The 25,555-nt window shown below is 45.3% G+C and overlaps 1 protein-coding gene across 1 annotated transcript in view; it reads right to left on the reverse strand.

Annotated features, from left to right (window-relative positions):
• Positions 1-342: 342 nt before the first annotated feature.
• LOC119464495 (uncharacterized) overlaps positions 343-25,555 on the reverse strand; it is a gene marked incomplete at its 5' end in the record, with an annotated part of 143,195 nt that continues 117,982 nt past the window's right edge. Inside the window, 16 exon segments of the mRNA XM_049655445.1 lie at positions 343-2,927; positions 6,111-6,268; positions 6,880-6,923; positions 7,809-7,966; positions 7,968-8,115; positions 11,750-11,782; positions 14,623-14,700; positions 15,942-16,019; positions 16,999-17,142; positions 18,742-18,826; positions 19,969-20,103; positions 20,105-20,227; positions 21,104-21,234; positions 22,435-22,514; positions 22,653-22,747; positions 24,198-24,420. Of these exon segments, the coding sequence (XP_049511402.1) occupies positions 2,207-2,927; positions 6,111-6,268; positions 6,880-6,923; positions 7,809-7,966; positions 7,968-8,115; positions 11,750-11,782; positions 14,623-14,700; positions 15,942-16,019; positions 16,999-17,142; positions 18,742-18,826; positions 19,969-20,103; positions 20,105-20,227; positions 21,104-21,234; positions 22,435-22,514; positions 22,653-22,747; positions 24,198-24,420 (2,434 nt within the window).

The following is a 25,555-nucleotide window of genomic DNA, read 5'->3' on the forward strand; positions in this document are numbered from 1 at the left end:
CGCTGGACCTGATGTCTTAAATGGAGTATAGTGGCCAGACAACATATCATACAATCACAGTTTGGCAATTTACTGAACATTGGTGCCGAAAGATCACGTTTTCTGGGAACGCATCAACCGGCAAAAAAAAAGAAGTGCAACTGTAGTGGGTCCTTTTCTGTGTTCTCGATCGCAAACATTGGCGCCAGGAACTCGTATGAAATGGGATTGTATCAGCAAGGTTCTACTGTAAACGGAAGGAAGCCAACAAAAGCAGCAACTAACTTTGACAGCCCCGAGCAAATAGGTGAATGCACTTACCTGCCTGGAATTTCGCACCGAATAAAGAGCCCACACTTTCCATTCACCATGCCAGCACTGTGGCACTTATACTAGCACTTTATTTCTTAGTTGCATTCACTGCTTCTTTGCGAAGCTACATCAAAGATAAGAGCAACGTTTCGCAATGGCGACCAATCGACCAGAAAAAATGAAAACAGTCCATCCTTTTACGGTGAAACTAAATAGTCTCTATGAACAAATGTCCGCAAGGAGGAAATTTTGATGACAAGGTCGCCGACGTCGCTACGAAAGTTGGCAGGGGGAACATTGGCGTCTGGGCATCTTAAGCCTACTATGTACAAGTGCCTGTGTGAATAAATAAAAGCCAACACTGAAGTGCTGCCCAGTGGGAATGCACATTCATCCCGGAACCATTACCACAAGAAAAAAAAAATGGCAGTGAGCATGTGGCATTTACACCTCAACCTAAACCATTTTCCAAGCCCAAACAGTGACTACGAATTAACCCTAAACACCCTTTCAAACCCAGATGTGATGAACTTGATGAAAACATAATGAATGAGAACAAGATTGATGATAAGAGCGCTAACTGCTGAAAAAAAAAAAGTGTCATGGATGGCAACAAGAGACGAGCCTAAGGCTACTCATTTGTTTAAGCTCACTCTCCAACAATACCCAAACAATACTAAGCATGTAACAAGTGACAACATGACTCGAAAGAAAATGAAAATGTCACTACCAGAAAAAAAAAAAGCTAGCAACAAGTAAATTAAGCTCAACAGTACAGCTAGCATGCAAGCTAGCTTTACACATAACAGTAAATGGGAGGAAGCTGACACGTGGCACAAAACATTTGAGTGGTCGGAAACTGGAGAAAATGTTGTGGCAGGATTTGTTGATAATTTCTTGCACTTGAATCTTGAAATGTTCGGCGTTTCAGAGCTCTTCAGTGCTCCTGGGCTAACGATGGTTGTGGAGCAGAATGTGTCACGCTCCGATGTCGTGCAGCACGCAACACAGGCAGGAGGGAACCTGGGAGGCACTAGAAAATGATTGAAGTATTGCGGCCAAGCCAGCAGAACATGCTTGACCCTTGAACCTTAAAAGGCTTTACCACGTTGGCGAACGGCGACTATGCTGCAGAATGTCACTTTTTCACGTCTCACAAACCACAGTACAGGTCCCACAGCAGTAATGCGTGTTCTTGTTAACGTCCAGTTGCACCATGGAAAAGTAAAGTGCAAAGCTTTTGGTCGAATGTCCTAATGCTAACACAGTCACAATCGCGTGTCTTTACAAACCTCCAAACAGCAGCAGCCGCACAAGGTGTGTGAAGAACGGGGGAACATCCGTCATGTCGTACAGCACACACACACGCACACGCACGCACGCATTGTAGCACACAACACGAGGAGATGCCTCGCCGTACCCACTGTCGCGTAAAGAGTTGAGGAACAAATGAATCACTTCACTCTGCACTCCATGTTTTCCTTCAGAAGGCTGGATGATGCCTGGACGCAGAGCGAAAAACAATCCAGCCACACTGGAAGTTCTGCATTACTCCTCTTGCTAGGTGTTCCTCGCACCGGAGTTGCAGAAGACGAAATTGCACCGTGAGTTACAACATGTGCTGTAGACACACATTTTGGCCATGACTGCCGGTCGACACCACTAGTCATCGCCAAACTTCTGCAAGTCATCGTAAGTTTAAGTCTTCTGGAATGACCAGGTGGCCCCACAAACAAAGCTTTAGAAATGCAAGCCTCACTACACCCCAGGGATATTTCTTTTTTTCTGTCACTTTTTTAAGTCTTTTTCACATACTTGCATTCAATGTTAAATTTTCCATAGCCACCACCACAAATTCATGATTGTTCACCGGCTGATATTGCTGAGTCTACCCAGCGTTTTCTCAAAACATTCCTCACTTGGTCAGCGTCAACTTACGCGCAGCCGTCGAGGCCTTCTTCTCGGGGGGCGCCGGCGCTGCTGCTGGTGTGGTGGCCGTCAAGAACCTCGTTCCCGCCGGAAGCGCGATGGCAGACATGGCCGCCTGGCCGTGGTGGGCCGCACCAAGAACGACAGGCGACAGGGCAAGCACGCAGTTGGATGGCGAGAAGATGGGAATCTGCGGCGAAGATGAGGATGACGCAGCTGTAGTGACCAGCGGCAACACTTCCGGTGACGACGAGGGGCCGCGGACGAAGCAAGCATAGTAGCTAGGCGTCAGCGGTGTTACCATTCCTGCTGCCGTTGTCGGCGTCAGCTTGAGGGCCGCGTCGTCTGCTGCTTCCGCAGCTGTTATGCTTAGAACGAGACCCTGCTCGGCCCCTGACGAAACCGGCGTCGTCGGAACGCTGTCGTACGTCAGCTTGCGGGCTGCGGCAGGGAGCGCCAGCGTCGTGATCATCTCTTCGGAGCAGCTGGCTCCCGATGGCGTCCGCTGATCATGCTCGATAACCCAGCGGAAAGTGGGAGTCAGGATGGCTGGCACTTCCGCTGCAGCCAGCACGGTAGTCTGCTGCGCCGGCGTCTGCTGTACCACCGTCTGTTGCGAAGTAGTCTGCTCAGTTGTCTGCTGTGACACCGTTTGCTGAGTAGTCTGCAAGTGCTGTGGCTGCTGCTGCGGGGTGCCCGTACACTTGCTGCATAAAATGGGGTGCAAACTGTTAAATGCATGGATGAACTGCCTTAACCTGCATAAAAATATGAGTTACTTATATGCTTGAAGACACTGAAAACTGGATCATCAGAAGACTACAGCGGACTCTCGTCAAACGGAACCTCAAGGCACCAGGGAAATAAGTTCCGTTTCTCAGGAGTTCCATTTACCAAGAGAGTGAGCTCAAGGTTGTGCAAGATGCTCTTTTGAAAGATGCAGATACTTCATTGTCAACAGCACGTAATGCGAGCTGCAGATCTTATTACAAGGCTTCCTACAACGTTTCTATTTGCCCGCAGTCGCTAACTAGTGCTAGCAGCAGAAAAGATAAATTCAAGAAAAACAGTCATTTAGCTAAAAATAGCCATTTCAGTGAAGAAACCGCTCTCGAAGTCACCAAATGACTCAAAGTCTCCAACCTGAGAGCATTGCGCGACCCTTTCTGTGCCCCTATCGGAATTGCTAAGCAAAATCACAGCTCACCAACATTGCCAACGAAAAGAAACCACAGTCAACGACCACGGTAGAGTCAGACTAGCCACGGCACTAACAAAGCAAGCAAAAGCCACCTTGGGGAAAATGTAGAGAACCGGCAAGAAAGCCCGAAAAGGAAAGACGCAAATAGTGATGCCTGCTGCTGAGACTGGCCACTCAATTTCGTTGTCAGTAATACCGTAAAAATCGGAATATAGGTCGAACTTTTTTTCAAAAAACCATTGCGAAAAGTCAACCCTCGTCTTATATACCGGACATTGGCGGAAAAACTAGGAAAGTCTTGCAACAATGGGCAGATGAAATAAACAGCTGCCTTCGCCATCGCATTCAGGCTGCCTTTTCACATTTTGTTTCAAAATGAGCGGAAGCCGACGGCAATTCACCGTCGCCTTCAAGAAAAAGGCGATTGAGTACACGGAAGCCTACGGCAACCCGCCAGGTTGCCGTGGGCTTCGTATCAGTGCGACCATCGACCCGCGTGTTTGTCAGCACCTTATCATCATGGCACGGAGCAGCATTTAAATAAATACTGTCACAATCGTGCAACCGGCTGAGTCGCATTTGTTTAAAGGTAAGGTTGTCTTTCGGTACTTTTGCCATTGAAAAAGATTTTTTTCATTTTTAGAATTGCTTAGTTGGGGGGTCGACCTATATTCCGGTTCGACCTACAGTCCGGTTTTTACGGTATTTTTAGGCCCATTTACCCGGAGTTGGAAAAAATGTGGTTCCATTTAACGAACTTATTTTTTGCATTGTCTTCACACAAAACCAACCAATATGATTGTTGTTCTGTTTAGGCGGCGATTCCGTTTAAGCGATTTTCATCTAACCAGTTTCTACTGTAGAGTGAGAAATGGCTGGCTCTTAGGGCAGCTGCATTTCACTTCAGTGATACATGTACAGCCTCCCGCATTTTTAACTATATCGCGCGAGAACACTATAATATGGTCGTACGTCGTCCTGAAGGGAACATCGCATTAGCCGACTCTTGCACAGGAGAGTGCTTAGTGCACTTGAGAGTACTTCTGCCGGTCTCGCCGATTATCGCCACTTAAAGGCGCTCAAATGACGCGTGATGGACGCTCACGCGATGTAGCTGAAAATGCGGGAGGCTGTACAGTGTAATACCCTATTTGGTGGTGTCAGGTGAGCAGTTGCAACAAGAACGATGTAGCTAGGGCAACTCAACCACGAAAGGCACCAAATTACATTTGTTCATTTATTCTCATCGATCGCAGGGTTACCGCAAATACTTCCTTGAAACAAAGCTAAGCACAAAAGCTCTTGATGCGGGCAAGCCAGCTTCCAGAGACAGCTTTTGATCTGCACGCCACAGCACTACGACGGCACAGAAGCTCAATAGAGGATGGCACAGTTGCTGGCTGTACAAATAAAATCTTGCCGTGAATGTCACGCAGTAAAGATAGTTTGCGACGTTCAAGTAAAATTAGTCGCAGTCGACCCTCCAATGATCAGCAGTACATCATCACGCTGCACGCGCAATTGCGTGCTGCCCCCGTCGCGTGATGCAGTTTCCTTGGGTGAAATTCGAGAGTTTAGAAATACACAGCGCACCCTACCTTGCGTATACTCAAAGCCCTGCCTTGCGTCCCTTTGCACGCCTTTTGCGTCCTTTTGTACGCCAAGCGGTTTGCGTCCCCCAACTTCAGGTTTGCAAAACCTCAAGCTCCTCAATCTTTCAACTCTCATTCGCACTAAGACGGCTAACAGAGTCAAACAAGCAGTTCCTAGTGATATATTCACAATCACACAACTACACACTTGAACATCACCAAACAACCAAACGACTGCTCAGCAGGCTCAGCAAAGCTAGCAGGCAGTTCTTGGCATACCTTAAGATAACGGGGAGCTTTAGAAATAGAGGACCTATAGCGAGGAGATGCTATTGACAGTGCATATAAAATAACACAAAGAGTACAAAATGCTGCAAGAGGAGTTTAAGTATGCTAAGCCAGAAAAAATGCACAAACAGAAGATTGGCAGCAACGCTGCTCCCGACTCCAAGACATAATTTTCATAGTACTTTTTCGTGGCTAGTTGCATTTGTTATAAAAAAGAAATCACAGCCACATTCATTCAAAATGCAAAGTCGTAAGGAACTTGCACAAAACGGTGACATTACACTGACGTTTTTGGCATTGCAGTTTTGTCACCAAAGTCCTTTGTTTTTTCTACTAATAAACAGCCTCCTTATTTTTATTTTTTTTTGTTAAGGAAATGCAAATAGAACTTTCAGACATTACTCTACCAGTCCAAGTTGAAGTCAAAGATGAAAAGACAAAGATGAGTCTCAGTTTCTGTCTTTGTCTTAATATGTGCTCAACAGATGGTGGTGCAATCTGTCACTGTTATGGTGAAAGGCACTCATTTCCTTGTAGCTACAACAGATGGTGCCACCATGCCATTGCAGTAAAATCAATACATTGGGCGCCGTCGCCACAGACAAGTGACTTGCCTTTCAGACTTACTGCGGGTGAAACATGAAAGTAATGTACTCGAACATGGTATTAAACAGAACCCACTGCAATATGCTACCTCTACAAGAAATTTCAGCTCAAACGAGCCAGTAGTTTAGCTAGAAAAGTCTTGCATACCTGGCACTTTTAATTATGCAACACCCAGAACAAAGTAGTAGCAAACAGTGACTCACCAGGGTGGCTCGGCCTTCTTTGCCTTCTCTTGCTGGATGCTGATGATTGGCTTGGAGTGGATCGGCAAATTCAGCGACTGCAGCAGACTGGTGTACTGCTCTTCGGACAGGGTGATCACGTGGGACTCGGCATTCGGCTCACTCTTCTTGGCTTCAGCCTTTGCAAAAAAAAAAAAGAAACGGCAACACTGGTTATATATGGGATGGCCGTTGCTTTTCCTCGTCCTTTTGATGGGTTGTAATGAGGGGTTCAGGTTATTTATACGCACGGAACAATTATATATGCAAAATTCAAATAATGTCAGCATAAATTAAAAATGCAAACAATTACAAAGCTGCTCAAACACGTCGTTTCGTTTCTCGGTTCACCTGCATTTGAAGCAGTGGTTTAATTCACACTCTAAGACGCACATCTTGGGACTACTCCATGCTTAAAACTGGCTACAGAGCAATTAATTACCTAAATGGCGCACTTCCATGTCATTACGGATAACAGGCGTTGTAATCAACTATTTCCTGCTCGTGCTTCATTTTACGTTGATGGTATGGTGAGCTACCACAGACAAGGAGATGCATGCTACTTTATACTAGAAATTTACTTTTAAACAATACCATCTAAAATTTCATCATTTTAATGATTATTTCTCTAATTATTATTATTATTATTATTATTATTATTATTATTATTATTATTATTATTATTATTATTATTTGGTAAATGCAAGCTAATAGTCACCTCCAAAGAGTGGTCCCTGTTGGGTTCTCTCACCTGTTCAACATTGGATGTAGTAACCTTGCTTGGGGAAGCTCCATCTGAAATGGAAACAGTGTGTTGAGACTGTCTCAAGAGTAAGATTACCACTGCTGGTGTTGGCCATAAAAAAACGTTCAAAAAAAGGCGTACTGGTTAGTTGGTTGTAAGAATTATAAATCAGACCACATGCAAGATGCTACAAGTGTGTTAAAGCGCTTAGCGGGCACCAGGAACTCTGGTGTTTCGTTTGTTCAGCTGCCATGAGAATGATGGGTAATACACAAATTTGTCTATTCTTGGTACTTTCGGCTTCGGATGCTCCTGTTGCTTTATTACGGTCTCTATTTTCCCAACTTTCAAGCAATCAAATTTTTCCAAGAGCACGAAAGCCAATAAGTTTCTGCAGTGCGTGCGTAATCACTGCAAATTGTTGCATTTATATTGCTAAAATATATGGTGCCAACTACCGAGCAAGCTGCTGCTACAAAATACTACACTGTTGGCCGATAATTAACTGAAAGTTTAAGTCCAAGAATTAAAGTCAGACTGCAACAAAATTTTACTTTGCTTAAACTGGTTATTTTGGCAAAGCTGCAGGGCCTAGAATTTTTTTTTATCGCTCTTCAACAGCACCTAGGCAGATGGCGCAGGCCCCTGTTGGTCAGCGGATGCAATGCAAAACCTCAGGACATGGCTTCCGAGATATTCACCACACCATGGGTAACCACAAATCTCGGAGGACATATCCAGGCAATGAGCCGGTTCTCAACATTTTGTGTTTTACGCCGTCTCTTGCAAGTGGTAATAGGTGGTTTTCCTACCAAACCCAGCGGCCATGATGCATTTCTGCCAATTACGGTCCACTGAAACGTGACCTACGCGACTGGTTTCCGTTACTCTATAGGAACCATCGCAGGGCGGTGTGAGAAAGATAGAGAACATACCGACTCCCAATTCTGCACCGCCGGGAGACTTGTCAGTGCCAGCCACGCCAATATTGTTGCCGACAGGTGAGTTCTGGGCAGGACAAGTCCCGTTGGTTCTCTTCCTCCTCCGAGTACAGGCGCCGCCGCTCCATCTCGGCGACCTCACAAATGTCGTGGAAGCTGGCGTGCCGCACCAGGGTCTTTGCAGTCGACGCGGGTGTCGCCTTCGCGGCCAACTGGGATCCGCGGCGGCTTTTCCGGGTGGGAGCCGAAATGTCGTCGCTGTGCGTCCGCATTAGCCGCGAAGAGCCACGTTTGAAGCGTTCTGAGAAGCGCAAAAAAAAGGAGGACGTTGCTGTACTCGGTATAATGAATCCAGACGGCGAAAACAATCGTACCGTCGACACTTATTTATTCAATACTTCCAAGGCCCGAAGGCACTACAGTAGGGAGTGGGCAACAATTATACACAGTGAACAATATATGAACAATAAACAGTGAAACAAGAACAAAACAATGCAGCTGCTAAGAGTATAAATAACATTAAACTGCAGCTTTAAATGCAATTACATCAATCACTTGGGCAATAAATGTGGGCAGGTGGTTCCAGTCATTCGAGGTAATTGGAATAAAAGAATTTTGTACGGGAGAAAGGAACATGTACTTTGCATTGATGATCAAATCTATTCGATAGGTAGGATGGCTTCGGAAGAAGATCATGTTTTTATTGTTGATTGCAATAGGTTTTATCAAAAAGAACTAAACGAAACAGCTTCTTGCGCGGAAAAAGAGGTGCAAGGCCCAGAGCTGTTTTCATAGACGATACACTAGATGTGCGTGCATAGTCTGAAAGAATGAAACGAGCGCTTGGCATAGACCCATTTCATCATTTTAAAGCTAGCTTTCCTGTGAGGCAGTTTCCCAACTGATTGTGGCGTATTCATTTCTGCAAACAGCGTGTACAAGCATAGTTTACTTGTACGCGGGAAATGACATGGTAAATGTAGACAGGGCTCTCGTAATGGAAGACGACGACGACCCGTGCTGGATTCATGTGCTCCCGCTGTATCGACCTGCAACGCTGGATTTAGACTACGCTGAGTGCTGTGAGTGATACCAATTGACTTACTATCACACCGATACTCGAAAAACATCCGTGCGTCAATTTTATGTCAAATTATCGTGTCTTGAGAATCCAAGGTGTGGCCTGCCCGCCCGCTGTAGCCGAGAAATATCTGTTGAGAGATAATCCTTTGGCAAAGTCAAAATGGACTCCATCACAACCGCCCTGATTGACGCAAACCCCGAAGACACCCAAACCTCAGAAAAAATGAATATCAATGCCGCAATCGCCTCAGAAGGTGAAAGCAACGATACTGACGACAACGGGGGAGAGTGGTTTAAACACGGTGGCCCATAAACACCAATGCAGCGCCAGCCTTCCGACAACTACGACTGGAGAACCCATACCAGACTGCACGCCCAACCAGGCACACAAACAAAAAGCACGACTCCCACCACTTCCACCGTCCAACTACAAGATCGTCTTCCGTCCGTGAAACGGCCTCAACTTCAGTAAATGGCAATCTCATCGCATCACCCGAGCGGTGAGTCAGGCTGCCCACATCACTGCAACCGAATCTGACGCATTCACGCTAAGAATCCGCAACGAACAGAACCTGGCAGTGTTGAGTACGCCAAAGGAGGAGCTGGCGGAATGCATCAGACGAATCACTGCCCTCCAACTTTGTGGGAAGGAGTACCAAGTATACGCATACATGGCAGCCCCCGACATGTCCGGCGAGGGAGTTGCTACTCAGATCGACAGTGAAGCTCACGCGGACGAACTAAAGGCTTCTTACATCGTAGAGGAGCAGTAGAGGAACTGCAGATCTCATGAAGGAATGATTCTGACTGTTTGACGCGAGCGGCAGACTCTGCTCTACTCTGCTGTTCCGTCTGCCCACGTTTCTCCAAACATACTGCAGAAACATAATGATATCTTATTTCCCCGCACAATAGCAATTTATCGCATACTCTGATCAGCACATTTTATGGCGCATGATATTAAAGTAGAACAAATTCTCATTTTTCGTTATGTCAGAAAATTTGAAAAAGGCACCAAGTGCAGTTTTCTATATGTGCATTGTTAGGGTTGCAGATCGTCTGCTCTTTCTATACGCGCCTGGCTACGATCGCAGATCGTCTGATCTTTCAAGTGCGCTATTTTCTTGCTCTTACTGCTGCATAAAAAGCATTCGATCCTAAATTTAAATCTTGAAAAAAATATTTATACCAAAACGGTCTACAAGTCTTTTATTCCTTGAGTGCAAACAGCGCTGGCGCAAAACTTTTTGCGGCATCCGACAACCCAGTGCAAGCGGCCAGTAGCAGACGACGCCGGGCGCCATCGGAGAGCAATTTTTTTTTTTTACTCCATGACCGTGGGTGGTCCGCACCGACCGCGAGGGAAGTAGTTCCCTGCGGCACTGCAAGGGGTGCCTTGCGAACGTTTGCCACCTGCGATCGCACGTCGGAAGCTGCGCGTATCCTCAGGCCCATTAGGACAAGTGCTCGCGCTGGTGCCGGCCCATAGTTTCACCTCCAGTTATTCTCTCTCCGTGCTAACAGGTCAAAATCGTGCGACAACAACTTCCGTGCGACAAAGAAAATCGACATGTCACCAGAATATCCCAATACACCTTTAGGAGGTTCTCCATTGCCTGCAAAAAAAAAAAAGGTGGAAAAAGCAGAAACACAACTGCAAGCTCAGGCAACGGATAGCCGCCTTAACAGCCCAGGCGGAAAGTTATGCAACCAAACTAAAGCGAAACAATAGGAAAAACTTATGCAATTAAATGCAGGGTACCTTGGGCACTGCCAAAACGTGGGTGCTGCTTGGAAATCTCATCGACCCCAATCAAACCAAAACAACCAGCAGCAAAACCTTTAAAAAAATCTTGAGACAGATGCCTGGGGATGAAGCGGCCATAATAGAACAGCTAAAAGACATATAGGTACAGGCCCCACACTAGCTTACACAGATATCCGCATGCGGAGCCTTCGGAATCAGCCAAAGGCATCACACAACATGAAGTTAGAGCAGCAACTGCACCGAATAGCACGCAACACCGCCCCAAGAGCAGACGGAATACAGTACCGGCTTTTAAAAAACTTCGACGACAGATCGATAAAAGAACTTATGGATTACTTTCAATACTGCTGGCTAGAGAGCACGCTGCCGCAAGAATGGCGGCACGCCGATGCTACAATGATGACAAAACCAGGCAAGCAGCCCTCTCTAAACCAACTAAGACCCATCTCGCTAACATCATGCATAGGAAAGTTATTCTAAAAAGTAGTCCTGGCTAGGCTTCAGCCGTACCTAGAAGAGCAAGCCTTATTGCTGCACACAATGTTCGGTTTCCGACCGAGGCTATCCACTCAAGACGTACTGCTCCAAATTAAGGAAGAGACAATTGACCATGTCAGCACCCAACAAACCAAAGCCATCTTGCATTAGACCTGAAAGGCGCGTTTGATAACATAGCTCATGACCTCATACTCACCAATCTAGCGGCAACAAAATGTGGCCGACGATTATACAATTACGGCTGGGCATTTCTGAAAGATCGCAGTGCAATAGGTAGAGGAACTATACGTTCGGACTCCATCCCTCTTGCAGGAAAAGGCATGACACAGGGGGTCACAGTGCTTTCCCCCTGCTGTTTAACATAGCTACGAGCAGAATACCCCAACTACCAGATGTCATACTGGGAATCAGGCATGCGCTTTATGCTGATGATACCACCACTCGGGCCACCAGTGGCTCAGATGGTGAAATACAGGATGCACTACAAGCAGCAGCGGATGTCACCCAGCAATATGCACTTACTTGCGCAGCTCAAAAGTCAGAACTGCTTATAGTGAAAAAAAGCTCCAAAGGAAACATTACGTACCGCGTGACATCACGGTGTCTATCGAGGGTGAACCTGCAAATAAGGTAAACAAATTAAGGTTACTGGGACTCCACGTCCAAGCCAACATCAAGGCGACATATACCCTGACGCTACTGAAGAAACAAATTAATCAGGTAGTCCACATGATCCGAAGGGTCACCAACTGCCGCCACGCCTAAAAGCAGGGTTCGTACACAATATTTGGCTGGAAATTCAAGGACATTTCAAGGATTTCAAGGATGCAAAAAGGCAGAATTCAAGGAGTGTTAGCGTAATTTTATTTCCTCACATGACTTAGGAAAGGAGCCCTATTTTCGCATTAATTTCTCTTTCAAGAGCTGTTATCTCCGCTTCTTTTTCTTTGGCTGTTCGACGGAAACTTCGTTGCCTTTCGCCTTTCTGGTGGCTCTTCAAGGCAGATTCCCCCATCGTTGCAATGTCGACCGTCTTCTGACATAATGCGCACATTGCTCGATAAGGATCGTTTGGTTCCGCTCTCATCCAGTGACGATAGCCCGTATGTTGCAGTCACGCAGGCTGAAACTTGCACTTCCCGCCTGCCATCTTGTCAAAGTAAACACACAACGCAAACTTCACTGAAATGGCGCGCACGAGGCCGACAAACGGCCCGACTATAGTACCTAAAAGACACATACTAGTGTGCCGAGAGCGGGTGTCGCGGTAGCACCGAGTGTGATGCCTGCCGCCGCCGGCCGCTTGGTGCGCTGCACTTCGAGACTGTGCCGGACCATGCTGAGACATGGGCGGACTTCAGGCAAGACACGACGCGAGTCTCCCCATTTGCCCGGCGATCTGCCTCTTATGTTCTTGTCCCAATCCGCAATACGTTCGGGGTCTGCGGACGCGCTGGGTAATGAGATGAGCCGTTTCTTTCCGCGTCTCTGGGAAATCGCGGTTTCGCGACCTGTTCAAAGTTTCTTTAGACAGACGAGTGCACACATAGATGCAAAAAACCCACTCACAATAAGAAAAGACTGCAACGAAAGCGGCAGCAAGGCGAGAAATGAACTAAGCATTGCAATCGACGCGTAGCAATCAACGCATCGCAAACGAACGCGAGTCGAACACCGCAGGATTTAGCATGGTGCCGACAGGCATCGCCGTCTGGTGGCCCGCGGCGGCAGGCATCACAGCCCGCGCCACCGTCCCGCGTTGGAGACTCTCGGTGGACGGCACACTAGAGTATATTCTAGGCACTATACGCAAGCCGAGCGAGCGATATGTCTCACATTGGATTGGATTTCCAATGCAGATTAGTTGCCAGACGACGTAGGGGCTGCGAGATTTAAAACCGAAACTTCCTGATGTTGCCCTTTAGTCAACACAGCTTGTTTTCATGGGCATTCGTAAGCGAAAGGGCCTTAAATATCAGCTTGACTTGCGGAGGTACATCGTTAATTTCCTCTAGCGGAACAAATCCCACGGGATTTTCAAGGATTACAAGGAGCCCACGGGTATTCAAGTAGTTTCAAGGGCCCTTGAACTTATACTGTCAATATCAAGGATATTCAAGGATTTCAAGGGGCTGTGCGAACCCTGTAAAAGAATCTGACGTCATGTGCATCATACATGCCTTAATTGTAAGCTGGATTACCTATCACGCACCTTACCACCTACCCCTTCATTTCTTTGTTGCTGAAAACACAGCAACACATCTCCCACAAAGCATACGTTTTCCCGAAGAGCAGGGGCAAGGAAATAGTTAAACACTCAACACATTATTGCACATACATTGTTTTGCTTTTGGTGGTGACCTTTCTCCATGGGATTGTCACTGATATCGATTTGTTGCTCAGTGCAAGGCGCACCCTACTGTATCCGAAAATTGACATTGTACTGCCCCTTGCACCTAGCTTTGCGTTACAACGCAATTGTCTACCTTATCGTTTCTGGTTTAACATTGAAAAGGATGAAAGCTGACACACACAAGGCCAAACGCCTGAGGAGGCCTAGTACAATAAACCAGTTATCCCTGTTTAGGATGCCACTACAACTTCAGAAAATAAATCGTTAGTAGCCACCAAATTTTTTCTGAACGATACATTTGATTTACGATTCTTCCTTAACCCCACACTTGAACCCCACTGCGCCACCATTGTTGCTGAGACCTCTGCGATGCGAGACTACTCTGTGCTAAGAGTGGGGAATGAAATGAATCCTTACAAAATACGGTCAGAGATCCAAAGGAAAACACTGTAGCGGTCAGTCGAAATGAGTGTACAAATGGCATGGCAGGTTGCGATGGCATGACTGGCCCAACTTGAGAGCAACCTATTAACCCTTTGTATCCCAGCGCAAGATATCCAGTGTACCCCAGCAGCTAAATATCATTACCCGTCGCCGTAGCATAGTGACAATGCATTGGACTGCTGAGCTCGAGGTCAGAGGTTCGATCGGAGCCAGGGTGGCTGCATCAAGATGGGGCAGAACGCAAAAACGCTCGTGTGGTTAAATTTAGGTGCATGTTAGAGAACCCCAGGTGGCCAAAACTATATCTGGACTCCTTCACTACGGTGTGCCACATTATCAGACTGTGTTTTTGGCACGCAAGGCCCCAGAATTTTCAAATTAATAATATGAGCAGGCTGGAGGAATCTTTTTCCTTAATTTACATGAATGTAAAGGAAATCGAACTTAAAAGTGGTGCTGGCTACTCCTAGTCGCGCAAAAAAAAAAATTATCCAAGAAAATCGCGGTAATAGGGAGCCTACACACATAAGAACAACCCTCGCGCCACCTCTTTTACGAGTGAACACACCATGTTTTATCAAGCCCTGTTGGGATCATTATCTGTTTGCCTTGGTAATGTCCTTAATGAGTCACAAAGTCTTTAAAATTTGCATGCCACAAACCTTGCGTCTGTTGCAGGAGTTGCAGGACTTGCGCAGAGCATTCATTAGAACCCGGCGACCTTGACATCGAATTCTCGTCTGTGTGAGAGAGAATTGATGTCAGTCAACAGTTTAAACCTGCTACACGTTTTTCCTGCCATATGCAATTGCAAACTTTTCACCGTTAGGCAATGCTATTAAACACAATCCTCTGTATTATTGTACAATCCCTGTATCGTACTAAGTCACTTTCTGTCACGGATGGTTTTGTTGATTTAAACTGCGTCTATGCTCGGCTGCGCATGCACATGAAATTGTGCAGCTACAAGAATTTAAACCAAACGGGGTAAACCTTTTTTTTTAGAGTTTACCGCCATTCACTCTATAAACACACACTGCTGTCTTTGTGCCTCTTAACATTACGCCCATACCTACCAACCCTAGACCCCTTAAAATAGAACACGAGATGCCAAAAAAATACTGCAATTGCATAAAGAAATACTAAACTACCGTTTTAGGTTCAGAAACCTTTGGTTTCTTAGGTGAAATGCACAACGAACAGGTCACAACAGCGGCACAACAGACTCATTACACCTTAGATGTTCAGGGCTGGGCTGGCTCTACAGCTGTTGCAGCTTAGGCGTTTTTTGAGGAAGTCTGTTGAACACCTGTTCATGGCAGTTCCCCGATTGAGGCTGGGCACATCTCGCGACTAGCAACTGCTCCATTGTCTTTTTTTAAATAGAGGCATGGAATTGGGTGCACAAATTTTAAGCTTGCTAAAAACTCATTTACAATCTACATCGCTATACAGGTGTGTAAAGACAACCAACATAACTTCTGAAAGTTAGAGCGTACTTAGAACTACCAGAGACTGCACACCGCTGCTTGTCTATCTGCTCCCGAGAAGTTACTTCGGCAAGTAGATCTTCCGACTGATGACGGCCGAGCTCGGCTTGAATGTCGTCCACAGCAGAATCCATACTCTGCACCCTTTTAAGTGGCAGCAGCAGTCGTTGAGCGCTGCTGCCACTGATTATGGTTATGCCACTGACCAAATGATTGTTGGCTTTGAACACAAGCCAACACATTCACTGCTGGCAAAATACCACAGTGAATACACGAGATGCAGCAGTTTTAGCGACTTCATAAACTAATGCTCATTGCATTTGCAAGTTTCCCAAACAACACATGGAAAATTGTAAAAAAATATGCGTCGGTACAGTAGCTAGCTCGACTTAATCTACAATCAATCTCGACTTAAGTGTCCCTTCAACAAGTCAAGTGGTCTTTAACTTTGCATGCCGGAAACCTCGCTTCTGTAGCAGCAGGGTGCTCACCTTTTGACAGGGCATTTTTCTTAAACGAAAATCCAGTGGCGACAAGAGAGTGTCGTGACTGCGTCAGGACTTGAACATCTGCACCACAACAAGGAAAACAAGAAAGCAGAAAATTTATAACAGCTGATTTCGTATTACAAGGCAACGGAAGACGTGTGTGCTCAAGAAAACTCGAACTACATTTAACCCTTTGAAGTCTCAGTTTTTAGCAAGCACCTGGAAAAAATAAGGCTGCTTTTTTTTTCTTTTGGTTGGCTAGAGTATGTGGTCAAGTGTACATTTATTGCACACAGTTGCACAGTTAACTACAAAATGCTTTGTATGAAATGCTGGTATGATGACAGCACACTGCTGAGTCTAACGAGTAATTTGGTTACCAAACGCTTCCACTCGTACCCCTGCATTTTTCTCTCACTCTCTCCGAGTACATACAGTTACATTTTCAGCTGCTCCCAGCATGCAGGGACTCGTGTACTACCGTCCCAACACGGCTTGCATGTCTCAACACGTGCTAGCATAAGCCGAGAGCTACCATTTTGCTTTCTATTTGTTGCATCACCCACATTCGCCCTTCAGTGCATGCTTTGAATCTACGACGACTCGTCAGAAGTGCCTAATACAAAAAAGTGTCGGCACTAATGGCAAATATGGCTGTTCACTTCCAAATCTGCAGCGAAAGCACTAAGGTGGCCACAAATTAGCCTACACCACCTCTGGGTCCGGCCACAATTTGCAACATTTCCCAGCTCCCACTTGATGACTTGACAGAATATCCCAGTACAGAATACTGCCCGTACTAATGACAAGCTTGGCTGTCTACAGCCGAATCTGCAGCAAAAGTGACAACGGTACCCATGAACAAACCTAAACTACCTCTGGGTTCGCGCTATTCACCAGCACCAATTACATTCTCTCAACTGTACACTTTCTTTACTTCTGTGACCCTCTCCCAGACCCTCTCCACTGCTGAGGAGAACAATCAATCGCCGACACACGACTCCACAGATCATTGACGAAGCACTGCCAAATGTCTTGTGCTGTCAAATGAAACACTAACCTTCGTCTGTGTTGGCTGAGCCAATGTCGGGGCCTATGTACTTGAAGGCACTTTTACGGCCCCGGGACTCGGTCACCGTGACTTTGCGGATGAGACCCAGGCTGGTCAGGATGTTGGCGATATCGTATAGCCGTCGAATCTTGGCTGTCGACAAATAAAGAGCCACATATGAGTTGGCAGTCAGGACATTGCCAAAGGAAAACAAAGGCAGTGCACGAATATGCCCAATGTATTGTTAAGTAAATAATTACGCATTCTCGTGGAAATAAAAGCCAACCAAACTAAACTGAACCTCGTTTGTCGTAACTGTCACAGCTGATGCTAAAATACCTTTGTTATACTGTTATAGGAGAATACTCATTGAAATAATGTATGACCAACAGTATTTACTGTTTATATGCAGTGATTCATTATACAGTGGAATGTCGATATGATTCTGCATAGTACGTTTTTCGGGATAACACATTTCTCTTTCTTTTCCCGATAATACGATTTGGTTGGATAATAAGTTGGATGATACGATTTTCAGATGATACGCTTTATTTTCTGGTTAACGTGAAGATCGCATCAACGAGATTCCACGGTATCAAAGTTCACTAACTGAACTTTATGATCCCTGCAGCTGCATTTACAGCGACACCAAATTCAAGCACGACAGTCAAGCCTCATTACAACAAAGTCGTGGTCAACATGAAAATACCTTCGTTATATCCTATATCGGTGTGAAATTTTTTTTATTTACTTCATTACTTGATATTTAGTCTTATCCAATATTTGTCAGAAGCATATATTCCACAAATAATAATATTAGTGAGAATTATCGATTAGCATTGTTACATTTGTGCTCATTACACTAGAACCTCATTCATGCGTTCCTTCGAACCACATTGATTCGAGCAAAACATGACGCTCGCTTTGCACTGCCTGCCACAGGTAATGGTGGCGCGTTTTATTGCCTATTAAAAGCGTGCAATACGCTTTCTATGCCACATGCACTGTGAGACAGATAGGTGAAGATGCTCATTGCAATCGGGCTGAGGGTGAGAGCTGTGCACGGCGGCGTGCGACGACCCGCGAGGAGATATTGCTGGTACAGCGGAATAGAAAACCGAGTGCGTGGCGGCATTTTCGCGTGAAACAGGCAGGCGAGTACTGCAGGGAAGTTGCCGTTCCGGGCCCTTATACTGCTTTTGATCGCACGTGCCTCGCACCATTTCTTGTTTACACATGATCTAGTGGCCAGAAAGCGTATCATACGATCGCAGTTTGGCGATATACAGTGCATTGGTGCTCAAACATTGTGTTTTCCGGGAACATAATAGCCGGTAAAAAAGAAGCGTACATATATATTGAGTCATTTTTTGCGTTTTTGATCATGAACGTTGGCACTGGGAAATCGTACAAAACAGGATCATATCAACGAGGTTTTACTGTATACTAAGGTTGAACAGCTATCCAACAAGAAAACAAAAGATAATTTTGGGTCAGACCCCACTTAAGATCTCTCAGTTCTCAAACATTATGAACCTAAATCGAAACTATGCCTTCATCCACCACCATAAGTAAACACATTGCTCACATTGCGAACTGTTCTATGCCCCACGTAACATCGGATGCAGCTTGTCATTTAAAAAAATAAAGCACTCTTCAATGACGATACCACAAGCGAACAGCTTCAAGGCAACCTCTGGACTTAGCAGCCATGGATCACAAGAAAGTGAGCAGAAAAGTCGTGTTACTCACTCTTATAGACTAGGGACTGCGTCTTGTCGACTGTTGGGTCACCGATGAGTACCTTGGCCGCCAAGTCCAGGCTTACTGTTTTTGGCTGTAATGAAAGCGGGATGCATGACTGCATGAATGGAATAATGGGCATGTTCATTGTTCTGTCAAACCAAAAACAAAGCCGGTAGGCCACCATGACATGTCTGGCAAGCCACATCGCTACAGTTTCCTGTACATACTGCACAAGCTACTTCACAGAAGATTTCAGCAACTCACAACATAAAAAATATTGCACACATGAAGAGACCGATGGCACATTCACTGCACCTGTAACATTGCATGTGCTAATGGGAAGCTAAATTACACCATGTGAAATAGAATTCAGTCTTTGTAATGAATATAATGCATCATCGTCACTAACCTGGTTACAAGCACACACCAATGGATTTTGTAATTAATGGCGAAAGACATAATGTGGCGATGTCGGTGGATGAAATGAACGATTTTATGGCGAGTAAGCATTCGTTTTTAGCAACGCACGCGCGGGGAGTCGAGCGTATTGTCAGCAACACAGTGCGGTGCGCTTCCGCGGCCCGCTCCCAGCAAGTTCTAGTAGCACAAAGATGGGGAGCCAAATAACATCCTTACTCCGGTGTCGCCGAGGCGCCTGACGACCCGTTCAACGAACCTGTCCACTTTCGGCCGCTCTTCGCCACATTGTTTTTGGACGAGGTCGATCAGCATGTCGTCTTCGCTGTCAGACGAACTTGAAAAAAGCTCATCGATTTCGGCACTAGCAGCACTTCCTTTCTCATTGCCGACATCTCGACTAGTTAACTCCGTCAACTACGTGCAACCGCAACTATCGGGCCAGGTCGTGCGCGCGCGTCCCGCAGTGCTTGCTGGGATTGCACCCCGGAAACTACTTAGAAATATGTTGTCGCCATCTTGTAATAGCAATGGCAGCAAAGTTTACTCTGACAGTAGCCAGCTGCCAACACAGCTAACGAGGTTTTGGTTTTGTATCCACTTATAACGTGTAGGATATCCTAGGACCCATTTTCCAGAAAAATAAAAGGCGTATGTTATAAGGTAAACGTGAGAACTGGTACTGGCAACTGTTTGCTGTCTGTAATGTGCAGCTGCTGAAGGATGTGCGGAAAGACAGTGCTGTAGGCGTTTTATCTTTGGTGGTTCTTTGGTGGGCTCCGCAAAGAACCTCGCCAGACAGAGCTCAATGCTCACCGGCGACGTCAAGAACAGCATGAGAAAGCGCTGACTCATGATGCCCATAGACTTTTCTCGACGCAGTTCCAAGTCCTGGATAGTGACTGTGCCGCCTCCGTTGTCGGCACCCATGGATGCCGCCGTGACTTGACCCGAGTTGATGGCCTCGTTGGACTGGCACCACAAACAGCTGGCTGCTCATCTCGAGGGAATGGTTGAACTCGAAGTCCTTCACCGAGTGGATCTGGCCGGCTATGTTGCTTTTCTCAGAGAGGGCCTGGAATTCAGAAAAGAGAACGAAACCTATGATACAGCTCAGCATCATTACGTTTAAAACCACTTGGTTCTTACAAATATGAGAGACAAACTTACATGGTTCGTGTAAGCCTGACTGACATGAAAAGTAAGTTTAGACAAAGCCTCATCATGGCGTAACCTTGATTTGAACAAATGCAGCGTCTTTCTCTCCTTGGCAATTTCGCAAGTCTTTTTTGTAGTGCCACTCTTCCTTCACATTTTGCTTTGCGTCCTCAGTTGCACCAGCATTTCAGTGCACTATAGTGTTGCAAATTTTATTCGAATATGTAACATGTAAACGGCGTGATATTCCTTTCTTTACCTTAGTTTTTAAGTTATACTGTTTTGCACTAGTTCAGGTCATCTTGTCTGAAGCTTCTTGTGTGTCACATGTCTAATCATGGAAAAAGAAAAAAGAAGATGTACAGAAAAGGTAGAAAACAGTGCAAAGGCCTGCAATGAAATTCCCGAGGCAAGAGCTGTCATTCACTGGGCCCCTGCTGGACGGCACCACAATACTACTCCGCAGCACACGGATGCTTCACAAAAGTGCACTGTATCTGCACCTGGCTAGTGTGCACCTGGCTAGTGCAAGCTCTTCAGCGTGCACCTGAAGTGCCAATTGACAAGCAAGAGCACGTATGCAGTGCCAATTGAGCAAAAGCATGTACAACAGTGGCACTGAGTTCAAGAAAGACATACACTTCACATATCACAAGTCTTCTTAGCTGCAGTTTTACGTGAGGAGCTGTCGCTTTTCTTTTTAATGAATTGAAAGCTGTCTAATGCATTTCAAGCAGCTATAAAGCTGCTGATGAAGAAAAGGTAGAAGCTGCGAAGGAAGAGGGGCGGTTACCTTGAGCTTTGGCAAGGTCTCCAGCAATGCACCCTTGCCGAACCAGCGGTACTTGTTCTTGGCCTCCTTGGTCACCATGCCGACACTCTCGAGGACGTTGACAATGTCATACACTCGCCGCCTCTCCACGCCTGCACACCACATTCAGAGCATGGTTACTGCACAGATCCCCACAATACCACTCCCACGTAGTAAAGGAGGCACAGCTCTAACTGCGGAAAAGCATAGAAATGCTTCAAAAAAAGTATGACAGCCGAATACCAGCTTTTTTTTTTATATATATATTGTGACACTCTTACGCGCGTTCCAGGTTTACACCTTAACAGAATGTGGGGCATCCAAGACGGGGGAAGAGAAAGGCAACGTGCAGTTGGCTCGCTGAATCTCGACAGGCACTCAGCTGATCAAGGCCGTCGCGACTAACTCTGCCTGGCTGGCTGTTCAATAAACGCCTTTCGTGGGCGTAACAAAGTGGTGGAAGTGCTGGGTACGACACAACGTGCCATGGAGTCGCAACGTCTAGAACTTCGTCAGAGCCGTCGTCTTGCCGGTCTCTTGCCAGCGACTGTTGCCAGCGGCGTAATATATACTACACCTCAATACAATTTGCAAATTAGTTTGAACAAGGTAGAGAAAGTTTCACGAAAGGGAAATATTGTAGTGCAAAAAAATATATACTACTAGTCCCATGCTACTACAAAGAAAACCCAGTATGGGTTTCTTGGAAAGCTTTGGCATTTGAAGAAAAATTCACCCTGATCGGGGGATTGAACCTGGTACCATCCTGGGCACCTTTCCAACAGCATTCAGGAACACGCACCATTTATAGAAGAAAGTATAGAAGTATTAAGTTGGGATGGAGTGATGCATTTGCAAAGTCAAGGGTAGATTTCGGGCAGTGGCAAAACAAATCCCTAGGACATCCAAAGGCTGTGATAACTCCCTTTATAGTATATCTTTGATGTACAAGTTGCTCAGATTGGCATACATCTATGAATGTTTTTTTTTTTGTATAGTGTTTTGTTGCGTTTACGTTTGCATACGCCAGCATTACATGAGGGAGCCAGAAGCCACTCGTAATGTTTTGGACACTACGTATGTCATACCGAGTATTTTTTTCAAGTACGAACAATTCCAACAATGATATTTGATCCCAATGAAACTGAATCATCCCGAAATAACCATGCTTGCAAACAAGCAAGGAAATTTCATACCTAGTGCAAAACTAGAACACATATTTTCTGTGAATTCACACGATAAAATTATTGCAATGATCAGAACCCGTTAGAAGTTTGCTACCTGTTCAATTTTCTCCCTGTTCCAGTACTCACCCAAGTGTTTGGCAACTTCGTCCAGGGAAACAATAATGTGGTCCGACGAACTCGTGTATTCAGGATAAAGCTTTAAGAACCTGGCGGGAACATAAGAACAAAAAAATAATTCACTTCCAGTCTAACAAGTAACTCTTGCAGCTTAGCACCTGCTGCCAAATGCAACAAGCGAGAATATAGTAGTAAAAAGAAAAAAAGAAAGACAAAAGAAAACTCACGCCTGACAGAGTAAGCCGAGAGACTTGTCCTTCCGACTGGTCGGCTTCTGGTTCTCAGAGTTGCTGCTGTGATTGGACAGCTCGTCGTCCACTCCCTACGAAGAACACCGCAACGTTGCGTGACAAGGCAACATTGTGCGACACGGCACAACACGCAGCATGCAGATGACAGAGGTGCTGTCATTTCGCCTAAAAGGAATCTTCAACAAGATTGGGCTAATTGGCTGACATTCATATTTGACTTGGACTGAAGCGCTCTGAAGACACAGACACAGAAAGGAAGTAGACAGGACAGCGCTTGTCTCTCAACTGAATTTTTATTGGACAGAAAAACATTTATAAAGATGTTACAGTAATTTTGCGCATGCACGAAACTACTGCAACATCTTTACAAATGTCTTATAAATGTCAAATAGGAATCTTCAGCTTAGGCCTAATTTATGTACTCTGCTACAAGAAGGTATCTCCCAGAGATCTTCAACTGCCCATGCCTTCAGCCAGTTGACCCCATCTTACAAGGCCTGCAAATTTCGATAAGATCGCACCCCCTAATTCTCTGCAGTCCTTGGCTGCCAGGGGAAAGTATACTTTCCCCTGGCATCCATTCTGTTATTCTAACTTGCCACCAGTTATCCGCCCTACACATTACATGGTCTGCCCAACTTCATTTCTTGCTCCTAATTCTAACTGGAATAGTGGCTACTCGCATTTACTGCCTAATTCACACTGCCATATTTCTGTCTCTTGTTTTCCTTTGTAATATTTTCTCGCTAGTACATGGAACGATAGAGCCAGACCTTTCAAAAATGCTACAACCAAAGTTGAAAGATACCAATATGCGGTGAAAAATGTTCAAATTGTTTTATTGCTCGAGGTGTGAACTGTTTCACAATTTACAGACATTGCCGGGTAAGCAACAAGGGCCAAAATTTCCGTTGCTGCTACTCATTAGTTCTATGAGCGGGTCCGAAAAATCAAGCTCTGAAAAAATTGTTCGCGACTGTGCTTGTATTCTTTGGAAATGAATTTTGCCCTAGAGTGGATGCAAATGGACTATTGCAAAATCATTGGGTATCAATACGTACAGCAATTTTATTAAGCAAGTTCTAAAAACCAGGCATTAAATTTACAATAAAATTTGAAACACGCAAGTAACTGCTAATCTAAGAAATTTATAATTTGTAAAACAGAGTGGACACAACACAGGAGGAGGAGGAGGGGAAAGGATGGGGCAGAGCATTCACATTTTTTTTAAACTGCCCTGCATCCACGCCTTTTATGAGATATGCACTTTATTAACGACGACTTACCTTTAGACGCACAATACAAGCAGCAGCAAACCTCTAAAAGCACTAATTGACAAGAAACACATTATTTTTAGATCGCAGTGACTTTTTCAGCAACTTCACTGTTGCCGATTTCACTTGACCCAACTTTCGTAAAGTAGCGAAATGAATTCAAATTCACAAACTTAACAGAAAATTCTGGAGAGCTGGCAGGCATGCATGCAATGCAGATCCTAGTTACAGGACAGATTTGCCTTACATTTTCGCCGCTCGCATAGGGCAATCGTTCAGCAGCCAGGCAGGATAACAGCTTGAGACGGGCCGTCGGTGTCATTGGGTCTAAGGAGCTCCCCAAGAAGTCACCGCTGGACTTGGTGGGCGTGCCGGGTGACGGCGGGAGCGATGGTGATGAGCTGCCACTGTTGTTGTGACGGGGGGTGACGTCCTGGAGTGGCCGTTTCACGGGGGACTCAGACGGTGGCCTGCGAGAAGTGCGGTTTTTGCGAGAAGGTGACGCCAGGCAATTTGCAGTTGCACTCTGTTTACTTTAAGTTTAAAGGGATACTAAAGTGAAACACCTAGAGCAGTTTACAACGATAAAGTATTCGTTCAAAACTCTCTTTTCCATTAATTTCGCAGCAAGAGGTTCTTTACTAGAAGAAAAAAAATGAAGGCCAAAGTTGCATTGTCTAAAATTTTGCACCAAGAACCATAGCGCCGGTGCGTCAGAGTGACATCGTCGTTTTCAAGTTTTATGCTCGTATTTAGGACATTGTAATGAAGTAAATGTTCACAAAACTTGTACAATGAATAAACTGAATACTAAAATGTACTCTACCTTTACCAATAAAAAAAATAATAACTAGGCCCAAACAGATACTGTCAAAATTCATGATGTCACGGCTGATTGGTGTGGAAACTTGAAGACCGTGCGCCGCCTGTGTTTTGTCTTTGCAACTTTCCTGATTTGTCGAGCCGTTTCTGCATTGCGGTACTGTTGAAGGGGTAATTTACTAAAACAGCTAAACTTATTTTTCACTTTAGTGTCCTTTCAATGAAAGTACGTACAGGCCAATAACACTGTCTGTCAAGTTGTTTATGAGTACAGCTCAGACTATAGATAGAGAGAGAGAGCGAATGAGATAGTGTTGGGAGTTTTGTGCCACAATGACATCTCGGGTCATACTGTGCCAAGACAAGGATTATGGGTGTCATTTACAGGTCATCTTCAGACTTCTGTGTTTAATTATGTAGTGAATGTAGAGGAAAGAGTAAAGCTAGACCAAATAGAGTAAATATCTATATTCAACATGTATTCCAATACCTTATGGGTCCAGGAAAGCCCTGATAAGAAATAACAGCGTCTCCCGGATAAGTCCCTTTTCCTCCTACAGCATTGCTATCTCTCCCCTACGATTAAGGCTTTCGCACGTGCAAACGACTTCAATCTCAGGCTGTTGTCTAATTTCCGGGTTTTGAGAACCACAGTTTGCACAGTGTTCTTGTGCAGTAACCTGAAAGTCATATAATCGCAGTTTTGTAGTAGTTCGCTTTGTACACTATGGCTTTGCTTAACGAGTTTCCAATACTTTCGGTGCAACAAGCTTAACACGTAAC

Source organism: Dermacentor silvarum, chromosome 9 (genome assembly GCF_013339745.2).
Source record: "Dermacentor silvarum isolate Dsil-2018 chromosome 9, BIME_Dsil_1.4, whole genome shotgun sequence".
NCBI classification, from domain to species: domain Eukaryota; kingdom Metazoa; phylum Arthropoda; class Arachnida; order Ixodida; family Ixodidae; genus Dermacentor; species Dermacentor silvarum.